Source organism: Malaclemys terrapin, chromosome 2 (assembly GCF_027887155.1).
Source record: "Malaclemys terrapin pileata isolate rMalTer1 chromosome 2, rMalTer1.hap1, whole genome shotgun sequence".
Lineage (NCBI taxonomy): Eukaryota > Metazoa > Chordata > Testudines > Emydidae > Malaclemys > Malaclemys terrapin.
This window is the reverse complement of record NC_071506.1, coordinates 164,668,629-164,681,163: the sequence shown is the minus strand read 5'-3', so window position 1 is coordinate 164,681,163 and position 12,535 is coordinate 164,668,629. Positions and strand designations below refer to the sequence as shown.

The window sequence follows — 12,535 nt, the reverse complement described above, 5'->3', positions numbered from 1 at the left end:
TAACTGGAGGGGATAAGTTGTAATGATTAGTGTAGCCAGCACCTCCACCAATAAATGGTGCCATAACTTTATCTTTAGTATTAAGTTGTGGTTTTGTTTATTGTAGCTGGCCTGGTAGGGGGTTAACAGGAAATTCAGTAATGGGAGCTGCGGAGTTGGGGGGGTGGAGGGCAGGGGCAGAACACAGAACCCCCTATCTCCCCCCGGGGCCATAGGGACATGCCAGCCGCTTTCGAGACTGGCGTGGAGCCAGGACCTGCCTTAGCCCCACTGCGCCGCCAGACTTTTAGTGCCTATAATCTCCCAGTTTGGCTTTAGTAGCCTCTGGGAGACTCCCGGCAAAACCAGGAGGGTTGGCAACCCTAACTTGTCCCCTGTCAGCTCCCCCTGCCACCAAGGAAGTCTTGGACAAGGGGTGTGTGTGAGACCACTTCTCCTTCCACTGTTCGTTAAACAGGAGCTAAAGAAGGTAGATTGTGTCATTCCCTGAGCTGCTGCTGCTACTCTCCTATGTTGTCAGCAGGGGAAAGAACTATCTGCTGGCAATTAGAAAATAAAGGGGGAAGTTATTGAAATATCCAGATGGTATAAATAAATCAAGAAATCTTTTTCATACTTAGAAATGTTTTAATAATTAAATATTTAAAACTTTCGCTTGAGGAAAAGTATTTGTGACTCTGTGCAACACAGTGATATATGTGCTTAAAAAAACAATTGAGTGTGCAAGACACAAGTCAGCATAAAATTAGTGTTCACATTATTTCTCCTGCCTGAACAGTCAGACACTGAAATCAGTTACTATAGGATTCACTTAGTTTCATTGTTCCCCTGGGAACTTACATCATTGCCCCTTTATGACAATGGAACTAACTATGGATTTCATTTAAATTTCTTGGTTTGTTTTTCCTTCCATCACTAACAAGATCTTTTTCCCATCTCTTTGAAATATGTTTTTATGCATGATTCTTCAGGTCTCCATTCACAGAGGGCTCAGAAACTGAGATGACAAGGCCCTGATGTCCATCTTGTTCTTGACAGCAATTTCTGATGACTTTGTAGATGGCAAAGACAGGGATGACCAAACAAGGCACTCCAGCCAAGATCACAATGATGGCATACACCCAGTCAGGATATCCAACTCTCTCTGATTTGGGGAACTGATCCTGTGAGAATAAACAATCAAGTTTCAAGGACTGGTGGTCAAAATATATAAGAACATTCAACACAGGAATATAGTCCTGGACGGGACTGTCCTTGGTTACTGAGTCCAGTCCCTGGATAATGCAAACAACCCTGTTATATAATCCTGTTCATAAATGTATCAAGATCCATCCTAAAAATAGTTAGGTTGTTTGCCCCCATTACTAGATATATTAAACCCAGAGAAAACCCAGAGCCATAACATTAATTTCTCCATAACAGTATTTTAACTCTGAAAGGATAAGGGAATATTTGTAGTTGATGCATTAAAAGATATAAAACAAGATTTTTAAAAAATAGTTTTTAAAATTTAACTGAGTGCCACAATAATACTATTTAGCATTTAACGTCTTAAAAGCACTGTACACACATTGACTAAGTAATCCTCACAACATCACTGTAAGATAATGAAAATGAGAAAAAGGAGAGATTGAGTGATTTGTCCAAATTCACAGATTAAGTCATTGTGGCATAGCTGGGGCTAGACCACAGGAGTTCACTGGTGGTGTCACCTGATCTTTGCACTAGACTACAGTGACTTCTTTGTTACTGCAAATTCTATTTTGTACTGCAGTTTTCTGAGCCTAGAGGGTTTTGTGTATGTTCTGAGTTTAGCATTGTCAGGTTTCAAAAGTTTCATTGCTAAGGGTGGCAGCTCTGAGTGGTGGCTCAGTTGGGTAGGAAGAAGCAAGGTGCTCAGGGGTGGAGTTTTATATTTGTTGGAGACTTGCCAACTCTAAAGGATTTCCCCAACAAGAGGCTTTTGTGCAAGGCTTCCCTCTTTCAGCTCCCTGACACTCCCAAATGTCTTCTGTATCACTGCAAGCTCATGAGTCCCATGATATTAGGTATTTGTCTTAAAGCTTCAATTCCTGGATTCATGTGATTAAGTGAGAATTTCTGTTGTCTTCTTTTCTTTTTTAAAAGTAACTTTCTAGCTAGAGAAAAGCTTGAAAATGTGTACCAAATGCATCCTGAAGGCTTAAAAATCAAAAGATAAATAAAAAGAACCCCAAACTTTAAAAAAATGTTTTGGGGACTAACACATGAATTTTGAATGCTGGAGAGTTTGTAATAAATTTTTTGCCCAGACTTTCCTCTGACATCCCCTCCTAAAGTGGCTTCTCCCCTAGGAGCTCACAAATAAGAGACTCTTTGGATAGGGTTCAAGGTAGACAAATTCCACCTGTGGCAGTGGAACTACTGGCTGCAATGCCATTCAGTCTTCCTGTAGGGCCAGGAGGCTGTGTCCTGTCCCTGAATATTTTGGTGCTCTTTGCACATGCAAGGAGGAGGAGGCTCTGGCCCCCTTTGGCAGACCCCTTGAAGACAAGATGGAGGGTAGCATTTCCCTAAGGAAAGCAAGAAGAGAGGTGATGGAGGAGCCCCAGAAGTCTGCTGAGGTAAAAGATGAGACCTGTGTCCCAGGGGCTAACTGTAGGGGTTTGGGGAGCTGGCATACACTGTGAAAGAGGGTAAAAGAGATGGAAAGACCCTGGGGATGATTCACTTAGGGGTGGGGGGTAGAGTTTCAGGGCATTATCAAGCTGTGCAAGACTCTTAAGTGGGGAGTTGGACCAGTATCTTCATCCTCTTCTTGGCCTGAGGGTGGTGAGGCAAGAAGAGCCAGAAACAGATGGGACTCTGCTGAGAAGGCAGGGAACAGCTGCTTATATTGGCTCTGCAGCTCCTGCCCTTGCTTTTACCACTGGTCTCCTGAACTGGGAGGACACTAAGAAGAGACTCACATTGCTACCCCCTCTGAGGTTTTTAAAAGTAAAGTGGGAGGGAGACCAAAAAGCAATGCTTTGAGGGGATCTTAAGGTGAAATGCCCTCACATGAGGAGAGTGTGTGTATTGGAGGGGGGGTAAGGTAAAATGCCCCGGTGGGAATGAGTGAAGGGGCAATTAAATGCCTGGGTGGGAGAGAAGGAAATGGAGTGGGAGGATGTTAAAATACCTTGGGAGGCACAGTTACAATTATTTTAATTAATTGTTTCTCTTGGTCTTTCCTGTCATGTTGGTTGCACATGTACCTCAGTCAGTTCAACCAAAACTTGCATAACAAGTTGAAACTGCATTGCAAGACATGCGCTGAATCTGAGCTGAGGTTTTTTTATATAAAATATAGTACAAAAATAGCACACATGTGGCATAAGGTGACTAGATTCCATATATTCTAAGCCTGATGAAGCTCAGGTAAAATTCATTTGTCCATATGCAGTATCTTGTAAACCTTTTCCTGGGAGAAAATATTTATGTATAATAAACACAAGACTGACCCAGAGACTACAGAGGTAGATTCTGATTCTAGTTACACAAGTGAAAATCCTAATAACCACTGTGGCACACTGTGCCTCAAAGCAGCACCCTGGGACCCTCATATTCACCCCATCATATAGTTATGATATGTTTTGTACAAAGTATGCCTTATGAAGTATCATTTTAAAAGTCTTAATCTGTTGAACATTAAAATGCTGCTGTATGTGCTATCATTGTATGTGAAGTTGTAAAGGGGAGGGATAGCTCAGTGGTTTGAGCATTGGTCTGCTAAACCTGGGGTTGTGAGCTCAATCCTCGAGGGAGCCATTTAGGGATCTGGGGTAAAAACCTGTCTGGGGATTAGTCCTGCTTTGAGCAGGGGATTGGACTAGATGACATCCTGAGGTCCCTTCCAACCCTGATATTCTATGATAAAGTTTTACTGTGTGTGTTACTGAAATGTGTTGTGAGGTTGAGAACACCCACAACCAGCCTTTCAGGTACAATAATGGAGCAGCCAGATGCTCCTGATGGCCCATTAAAGCGAGTACACACTCACAACAACTATCCTAGGAACTGTATACAACGGAGACCTCTCAGAGAGAGCATGGAGACTGCTTGACCCATGTCATAGTAAAGGCTCTTTCCAGCAAGCTGGAAGAAGCTATAAAAGAGAAGTGACATCATCACTGGGCCTCATTCCCCCCACAACTCAACACCTGGAAACACATCTGGAGGACAAAAACTCTTGAACTGGGGAGGTAGTCCCAGGCTGAAGGAGAATTCTATCCTGTGTACCGAAGATCTGTAACCTGCTTGTATTACCTATCAGGGTGACATAGTGCTTGATTCACATTCTCTTTAGTATATAGAATTTAGATTGTGTGCTTATTTTTATTTTCTTTGGTAATCATCTCTGTCCTTTATGCCTACCACTTAACATCCCTGAAAACCTATCTTTCTCTAATTAGTGAATCTGTTTTATATTTTACCTAATCAGTATGTTTTGGTTGAGGTGCTTGGGAAATATGCTCAGGAACAAAAGCTGGTGCATGTCCTCTCTACTTTGAGGGAGGGGCGGACTGAGTTATAAATTTACACTGTCCAGGTTTCTGACCAGGGCCAGACAGTACAGCTCAGCAGTGCAAGACTGGGGAGCTGTGAGGAATTGGCTGGGGCCTCCCTATTGTTAGTTCATGAGTGGGTGGTAGAAGCATTCATGTAACTCTGCTGGGTGTGTCCTTACCCTTGGCTATCTGTGTAAGTGCTGTACCCGGAGAGGTTTGCAGCTTGTCACAATATCACAGTGGGAGAGGGAGCCCAGGTTAGTAAGCCAGTTAGTAAGCTCAGCGGTACACCAGTTCCAGGTTGCACCCTGGGAAAACCCATCACAACCACATTGCAGCTCTTATGGATTTTCATGGATATAAATGGGTTCAGAATCTGACCAACTAGTCTTTTGTTAACAGTGACAGCTCTCTACATTTCAAACTGTTATGCAATCCCTACTCTATAAAAGACTAAGTTCACAGCCTTCATCCTGTGATCCTGTCTCTCAGTAGGATCCTTACTAAGACATCATCATCTAGCAATTCCTATTCATTTGTGGCTGAATTTAGAATAGCAAGTTCATTTATCTACGATCTAACATTTAATTTTTTATATTCCATTTTATGCATTGTAGTAGAATATTCATGAGAACACTGTTGAACAGGCAACGTGGGGAAGATGGATGTAATTAGTACAGGCACAGAAAAAAAGGAAGAATACATAAAAAAATTCAAGATATGTGTTTTGACATTATGTACTTACATAATTAGGATCCCAAATGATATAGAGCAGTTCTTCATTGACTTTCACCACAAAGTAAAAGAAGAAGATAACTAACATAATGAGAGGACTGATGACTCTCCATGTGGCCTGCCAGAAAATGTTGGGTTTGTGTCCAATCATGAACTCAATATCCTTGTTAAACCTAAAAGCAAAGGTAGCAAGTTCAGGAAATTCACTCCACTGCAGTGGTTTACAAAGCATATTCAGAGACTGTCCAATCACATGCACAAATGACAAACTAAAATGCCCTAATTGTACTTCTCAGAACTTTTCAATGCCACAGTAAAATATAAATTGGTAAAAACAAGATTTAGAAATATTTTTCTAATTCAGGCAAATATCAACATAATTATCCTACAAGTTTAAATCAAATTTCCCAAAAGCATGCCAGGAAAAATACTCTTAAAAACATGCATTGTTTCAATAATTGTGTGACTGCTTCTGATTTCACGCTGCTTGTAATTATCAAGAAAAGCAAAAAAGATCAAAAAGATCAAGTTATGGCATGGTGCCTTCAAAAAGTAAGAATAGGTGTGAATTGATTTCATCCATAGGATGATTGAGTGTAAGTTGAGTTTCCCTCTGATGTATTGTAAAACTTCTCAAGGTTTTTCTGTTTGCACCTCAGAACTGTTTCTTTTAAAGTGTAATATCATTTATTACTGAAAGGAGAGAAGGCAAATTGAAGGCATTTTTAAATGTGGCTTTTATGTATAAGGTTCACTTAGATAGTCATAGCAACTGTATTTCAGAGTGTTAAGTAGAGTACTTTGACTTGTCTTAACCACACACATGCTACTTAATTATAGCCATTTTTGAAAGTGTCCTTCAGTCCTCTTTTGTGACTGTCCAGTAGATCGCTTGGGGGTGGATCTGATTGAGCTATTGAGTTGCCTTAACAGCTGTGAATGGTGCACAGAATCAGGATTACAGGTGCCCACTTTCAGCTTTCCCAAGAGGTGTTCCATCCCCTTCCCCCAAGGCCCCGTTCTTGCTCTGCCTCTTCCCACCCCCACTCTGTCCCCTCCTCAAAGCTTTGCCCCGTCCCACCTCTTCCTGCCCCACTGCACCCCGTCCCCAAACGCACCCTGCCCTCACTCTTCTTCTTCCTGCCCCTGCTCCTCCCCAACCCCCCAGCAGCTGATCAGCAGCAGGTGGGAGGCACTAGGGGAAGGGGAGGAGCTGATCGTCAAGGCCCACTGAACAGCTGATCGGCGGGGGGCTGGTGGGTGCAGAGCACCCCTATTTTTTCTGTGGATGCTCCAGCCTCAGAGTCAGCGCCTTTGATCAGGATGAAGATAAACTATCACATATATTTTATTTTCTCCTTTTATGTGAGTGGGACAGAGCCCCAGCTGCCATTGTAAAGCTGCTAAGGCTTAAAAACACAGTATCAAGGCAGGGGATGTGCCTAAATTGAAGTAAGGGTTTCTATTTGCAAACACTTTCAGTTTTGATGGGATATATTATTTTTTCTCTTAATATCCATAGCAATATTTGAGGCATTCTGGGACTCCTTAGGCCTGTTTTTTTAGAGTGCTGAATACTTACAGCACACATTGAGTTCAACTGGATTTGTGTGGGTGATTAGCACTTCTGAAAATCAAGTCCAAAATCAGAAGCCACTTTTGAAAAAGTTGGCCTTTACCTCTCTATGACCCCGTTTCCAAATCTGAAAAATGGGGATAATGATGTTTATCTTCCATTGTAAAGTGTTTTGAGATCTAAAAAGAAAAATTACTCGAAGTAGAGCTTCCTATTTCCAGGGAAAGGAAAAAAGAAGGTGATTCCATGAAGTTCACTAGGGACCACTGTATGCTATATTATGATAATTTACCTGGGGTAATTTACCTTAGATACTATTGTGAAACAACCCCCTAAGAAAAAGAGTATCTCCTCCCTCCCTTACTCCCCACTAGCACTAGAAGTGCATGGCAGTTGACCCAAATAAGTTAATACCAAGAATGCAGCTCACCCTTACAGGTTGGTGGATTATATTTTGGAAAGCAGTGATTCTGAAAGGGACTTAGGGTCCTCGTGGATAACCAACTGAACATGAGCTCCCACTGCTAATGTGGTGGCAAAGATCAAATGCAATCCTTGGATGTATAAGTAGGACAATATCAAGTGGAAGTAGGGAATTGTTATTGCTACTTTATACAGCATTACTGACACCATTGCTGGAATACCATGACCAATTCTGATGTCAAAAGCAGTTGACAAATTAGAAAGTGTGCAGAAGAGTTACAGAAATGCTTTGAGGTTGGAAAACTTGCCTCTCAGTGAGACATTAAAGAAACTAAGCTATTTAGTGTATCCAAGAGGAGATTAAGAGATGACTTGATCACAGTCTAGACAAATTCAACTAGACAAATTCAGATTGCAAATAAGGCATACATTTTTAATAGTGAGGATAATTAGTCATTGGAACAATGTACCAAGGTTCATGGTAGATTCACGATCACTGGCAGTTTTTAAATCAAGGGTGAATTTTTAAAAAAAGATATGCTCTGGTTCAAAAAGGAATAATTTGGGGAAGTTCTATGGTCTGTATTATACATGATTACAGTGGTCTCTTCTGGCCTTGGAAGTTATGCATCTATGAAAATCTTCTGACTGCTGACAGACAAAAGCACAAGATCCTATGGCTGGAAGCCAAAGCTAGATGAATTCAGATTAGAAATAAGGTACATATTTTTAAAAATGATGGCAATTTACAATCGGAACAACTTGTATTGGTATGTGGTGGATTCTTAGTTACTTGAAGTCTTTAAATCAAGACTGGATGTCTTCCTAAAAAACATGCTGTAGCTCAACCAGAAGTTATGGATTTGATGCAGAAATCACTTGGTGAAATTCCATTGCCTGTGTTATGTAGGAAGTCTGATTAGATGATCATAATAGTCCTTTGTGGCCATAATCTAGTTACCTATCAAATGGGCTATGAGGGGTTATATTACTGCCTTTTAGGATGAGAATTTTTATTATTGATTGACCATTTGGTAATCTGGATGGTCAACATGAAAGATAAAATGCCCAAATTACTAGATGGTGTTTAACACTCCACCCTTATGGGTACAAATTAATACACCAGCAACAGAAGTGAACATTAAAATGTGGACTTAATGTCTCTGTGTGGGATGGAAAAGGAACCTAAAACTGAGGCAACAGGTTCCTTCTTGATTGGGGAAGTATGTGAAGTGTGCCCTCTTTTCCGGCGTTAGAAAGAAAAAACTGGGGGAAAACACATCATAAACAGAAGCTATTAATGCTTATAGGATGGGAGAAGGGGAGATGCACCAAGAAGCAGCTAGTAGGAAAATGGCCACTTTTAGGCTCCACTTGCTTGGCTCTATCAAATTTAAAGGGCCAGCTCCAGAAAGACATTCTGGGAAAAATGTTCTGAAGAGAGTTAGTATTGAACAGCCAGTCAGCAAGGAAGGGATTCATAAAGAAAAGGCTTGTGTAATGCAACTGTCTCACTAAGGCTGTGCATTGGAGAGTAGTCCAGCAGGTAGGTAGCTGTGCAGCCACATTATGGTGCTGGGAGATGCTGGGGAGCCACTGAGAATTAAGTGGTGTCACCAGCAAAATTAGTGGTGAGATATAGTGGCCTCCACAGTGGCCCAGGAAGCTGGGCCAGCAGTAGCTGAGAAAAAACAGGGAATAAGGGATGAAAGGACCCTGACACAAAGTTACTGGAAGAATTGCACAGCCTGTTGCCCACAAGAGTAAAAGCTTCCATATCACATTTAGCTTGTGCAGTTTGTTTTCAATATTTAGAACTGCCCAAATCAGTACAATGTCACTTAAGCACTGCACAGCAGGCACTGGCAGATTCTGCAAAACATGCAGGAATAAACTGTACACTATTCAGGAATGGCTACTGTGTAGAAATCTTTTTTTAAAACCTAAAGATTCTACTACTGTCTTTCACAGTTAGGAACATAGGAATTGCCACACTGGGTCAGACCTGAGGTCCATCTAGTCCAGTATCTTGTCTCCAGCCGTAGCCAGCACTTGATGCCTCAGAGGATGGTGTAAGAATGTGGGATAATCTGCCCCATTATTAGGCCTCATCCTGGTCTTTAGAGAATGGCATATGCCCTAAAGCATGACATTTTATATCCTTTCCTAAAATTTTATCATTAACTATAATTTTGCTTATTCTTGTTACAAATGTAAATGTCCAATCCCTTTTTGAATATTGCTAAATTCTTAGCCTGAATAACTTCCTGTGGCAATGAATTCCACAGTCTAATTACACATCATGTGAAAAGTATTTCTTTAATCAGTTTTGAATTTGTCACCTTTAACTGCATCAAATGTTCCTTTGTCATGTGTTGTGAGAAAAGGAGAATAGAAGCTCTTGATCTCACTTCTCTATAACATCCATTATTTCATATACTTTTTTCATGTCCCCACATCCTAATCCTAAATCCTTTATCTTTTTCAATAGCTCTTCACATGAGAATTTTTCTATGCTCCTGAATCATCCTTTTTACTCTTGCTCGAACTCTCTCCTTTTTCAGATGGTGTGACCAGTACTTCCACACAATATTACAGATGAGGTAATACAATTCTTTCTGAGGAACTGTCCCCAATTGAGGTGTCATTGGAGGTTTGGGAACAAATTGATAAACTAAACAGTAATATGTCACCAGGATCAGAGGGTATTTACCTAAGAGTTCTGAAGGAACTCAAATGTGAAATTGTAGAACTACTAACTGTAATCTTTAACCTGTCATTTAAATCATTTAAATCATTCTGTACCAAATGACTGGAGGATAGCTAATGTGAAGCCAATTTTTAAAAAGGGGCTCCAGAGGTGATCCTGGCAATTACAGGCCGGTAAGCCTGACTTCAGTACTGGACAAAGTGGTTGAAACTATAGTAAAGAACAAAATTGTCAGACATATAGATGAACATCATTTGTTGGGGAACAGTCAACATGGTTTTTGGTGAGGCATGATTTCCCTTTACAATCTGCTAGAATTCTTTGAAGGGGTCAACAAGCATGTGGACAAGGGAGATCGTGGATATAGGGTGCTTAGATTTTCAGAAAGCCTTTGACAAGGTCCCTCACCAAAGACTCTTTAGCAAAGTAAGCTGTCATGGGATATGAGGGAAGGTCATCTCATGGATTGGTTAAAAGATAGGAAACAAAGGGTAGGAATAAATGGTCAGTTTTCAGAATGGCGAGAAGTAAATAGTGGTATCCTCCAGGAATCTGTACTGGGGGGCCAGTCCTATTCAATATATTCATAAATGATCTGGAAAAAAAAGGGGTAAATAGTGAGGTGGCAAAATTTGCAGATGATACAAAACTACTCAAAATAGTTAAGTCCCAGGCAGACTGCAAAGAGCTACAAAAGGTTTTCACAAAACTGGGTGACTGGGCAGCAATATGGCAAATGAAATTCAATGTTGATAAATGTAAAGTAATGCACATTGGAAAACATAATCTGAGCTATACCTATAAAATGATGGGGTCTAAATAAGCTGTTACCATTCAAGAAAGATATCTTGGAGTCATTGTGGATAGTTCTCTGAGACATCCACTCAATGTGCAGCAGCAGTCAAAAAAGTGAACAGAATGTTGGGTATCATTAAGAAAGGGATAGATAATAGGACAAAATATCATATTGCTGCTATATAAATCCATGGTACGCCCACATTTTCAATACTGTGTGCAGATGTGGTCGCCCCATCTCAAAAAAGATATATTGGAATTGGAAAAGGTTCAGAAAAGGGCAACAAAAATGATTAGGGGTATGGAATGGCTTCCATATGAGGAGGGATTAATAAGACTGGGACTTTTCAGCTTGTAAAAGAGACGACTAAGGGGGGATGTAATAGAGGTCTATAAAATCATGACTGGTGTGGAGAAAGTAAATAAGGAAATGTTATTTACTCCTTCTCATAACACAAGAACCAGGGGTCACCAAGTGAAATGAATAGGCAGCAGGTTTAAAACAAAAAAAGGAAGTATTTCTTCACACAACGCATAGTCAACCTGTGGAACTCTTTGCCAGAGGATGTTGTGAAGGCCAAGACTATAACCGGGTTCAAAAAAGAACCAGATAAGTTCATGAAGAATAGGTCCATCAATGGCTATTAGCCAGGATGGGCAGGAATGGTGTCCCTAGCCTCTGTTGCCAGAAGCTGGGAATGAGCAACAGGGAATGGATCACTTGATGATTACCTGTTTATTCCCTCTGGAGCACCTGGCAGTGAAGACAGGATACTGGGCTAGATGGACCTTTGGTCTGACCCAGTATGGCTGTTCTTATGTTAAACAAACTAGGTGAATGATCAACATGATGGCAAATTAAATTCAGTGTCAACAAATACAGATTGAGTTGTTTACATTTTTCCCTCCATACACCTTACAAATTAACTGTATGTACTCAGGAAAGGTACCCTGGGTACCCTGGCATTACTGTGGACAGCTCTGCTCATCAATGTGCATCTGCAATCGAAAAAGCAAATAAGATTTTAAGATGCATAAGGAGTGGGATGGGATAGACAATAAGACGGAGAATATTGTAATTAGGATGACCAGACAGCAAGTGTGAAAAATCAGGACAGGAGGTGGGGGGTAATAGGTGCCTATATAAGAAAAAGCCCCCAAAATCAGGACTGTTCCTATAAAATTGGGACATCTGGTCACCCTAATTGTACCGTCCCGATATTTAAGTGTTTGTCCCGATATTTCTCTCTGCCAGCAGCACTGGTGTTTGTTTTTGTTTTGTTTTTTTGCTCTGCTGACGGACCTCTCCCCCCACCAAGAATTCATTTAATTTCTCTGCAATGGCCTTATCTTCCTTGAGTGCTCCTTTAGCATCTTAATTAATTAGTAGCCGCACTGGTTGTTTAGCAGGCTTCCTGCTTCTGATGGTCTGGGGGGAAGGGGGGAAATTGTCATTACTTTTTGAGTCTTTGGCTAGCTGTTCTTCAAATTCATTTTTAACCTTCCTAATTTTATTTTTACACCTCATTTGCCAGAGTTTATGCTCCTTTCTATTTTCCTCACTAGGATTTAACTTCCACTTTTTAAAGGATGCCTTTTTGCCTCTTGCTGCTTCTTTTACTTTGTTGTTTAGCCACGGTGGCACTCTTTTGGTTCTCTCATTATGTTTTTAAATTTGGGGTATACATTTAAGTTAAGCCTCTATTATGGTGTCTTTAAAAAGTTTCCGTGCAGCTTGCAGGGATTTCACTTTTGGCATTGTACCTT

At 40.8% G+C, this 12,535-nt stretch overlaps 1 protein-coding gene across 1 annotated transcript in view; it reads right to left on the bottom strand.

The window, feature by feature from the left end:
* Positions 1-606: 606 nt before the first annotated feature.
* SLC6A19 (solute carrier family 6 member 19) overlaps positions 607-12,535 on the bottom strand; it is a 64,708-nt gene continuing 52,779 nt past the window's right edge. The window contains exons 11-12 of the mRNA XM_054019518.1: positions 5,275-5,437; positions 607-1,163 (exon numbers count right to left, since the gene is read on the bottom strand). Of these exons, the coding sequence (XP_053875493.1) occupies positions 954-1,163; positions 5,275-5,437 (373 nt within the window). The 3' untranslated portion in view covers positions 607-953. The remainder of the gene's footprint in view (positions 1,164-5,274; positions 5,438-12,535) is intronic.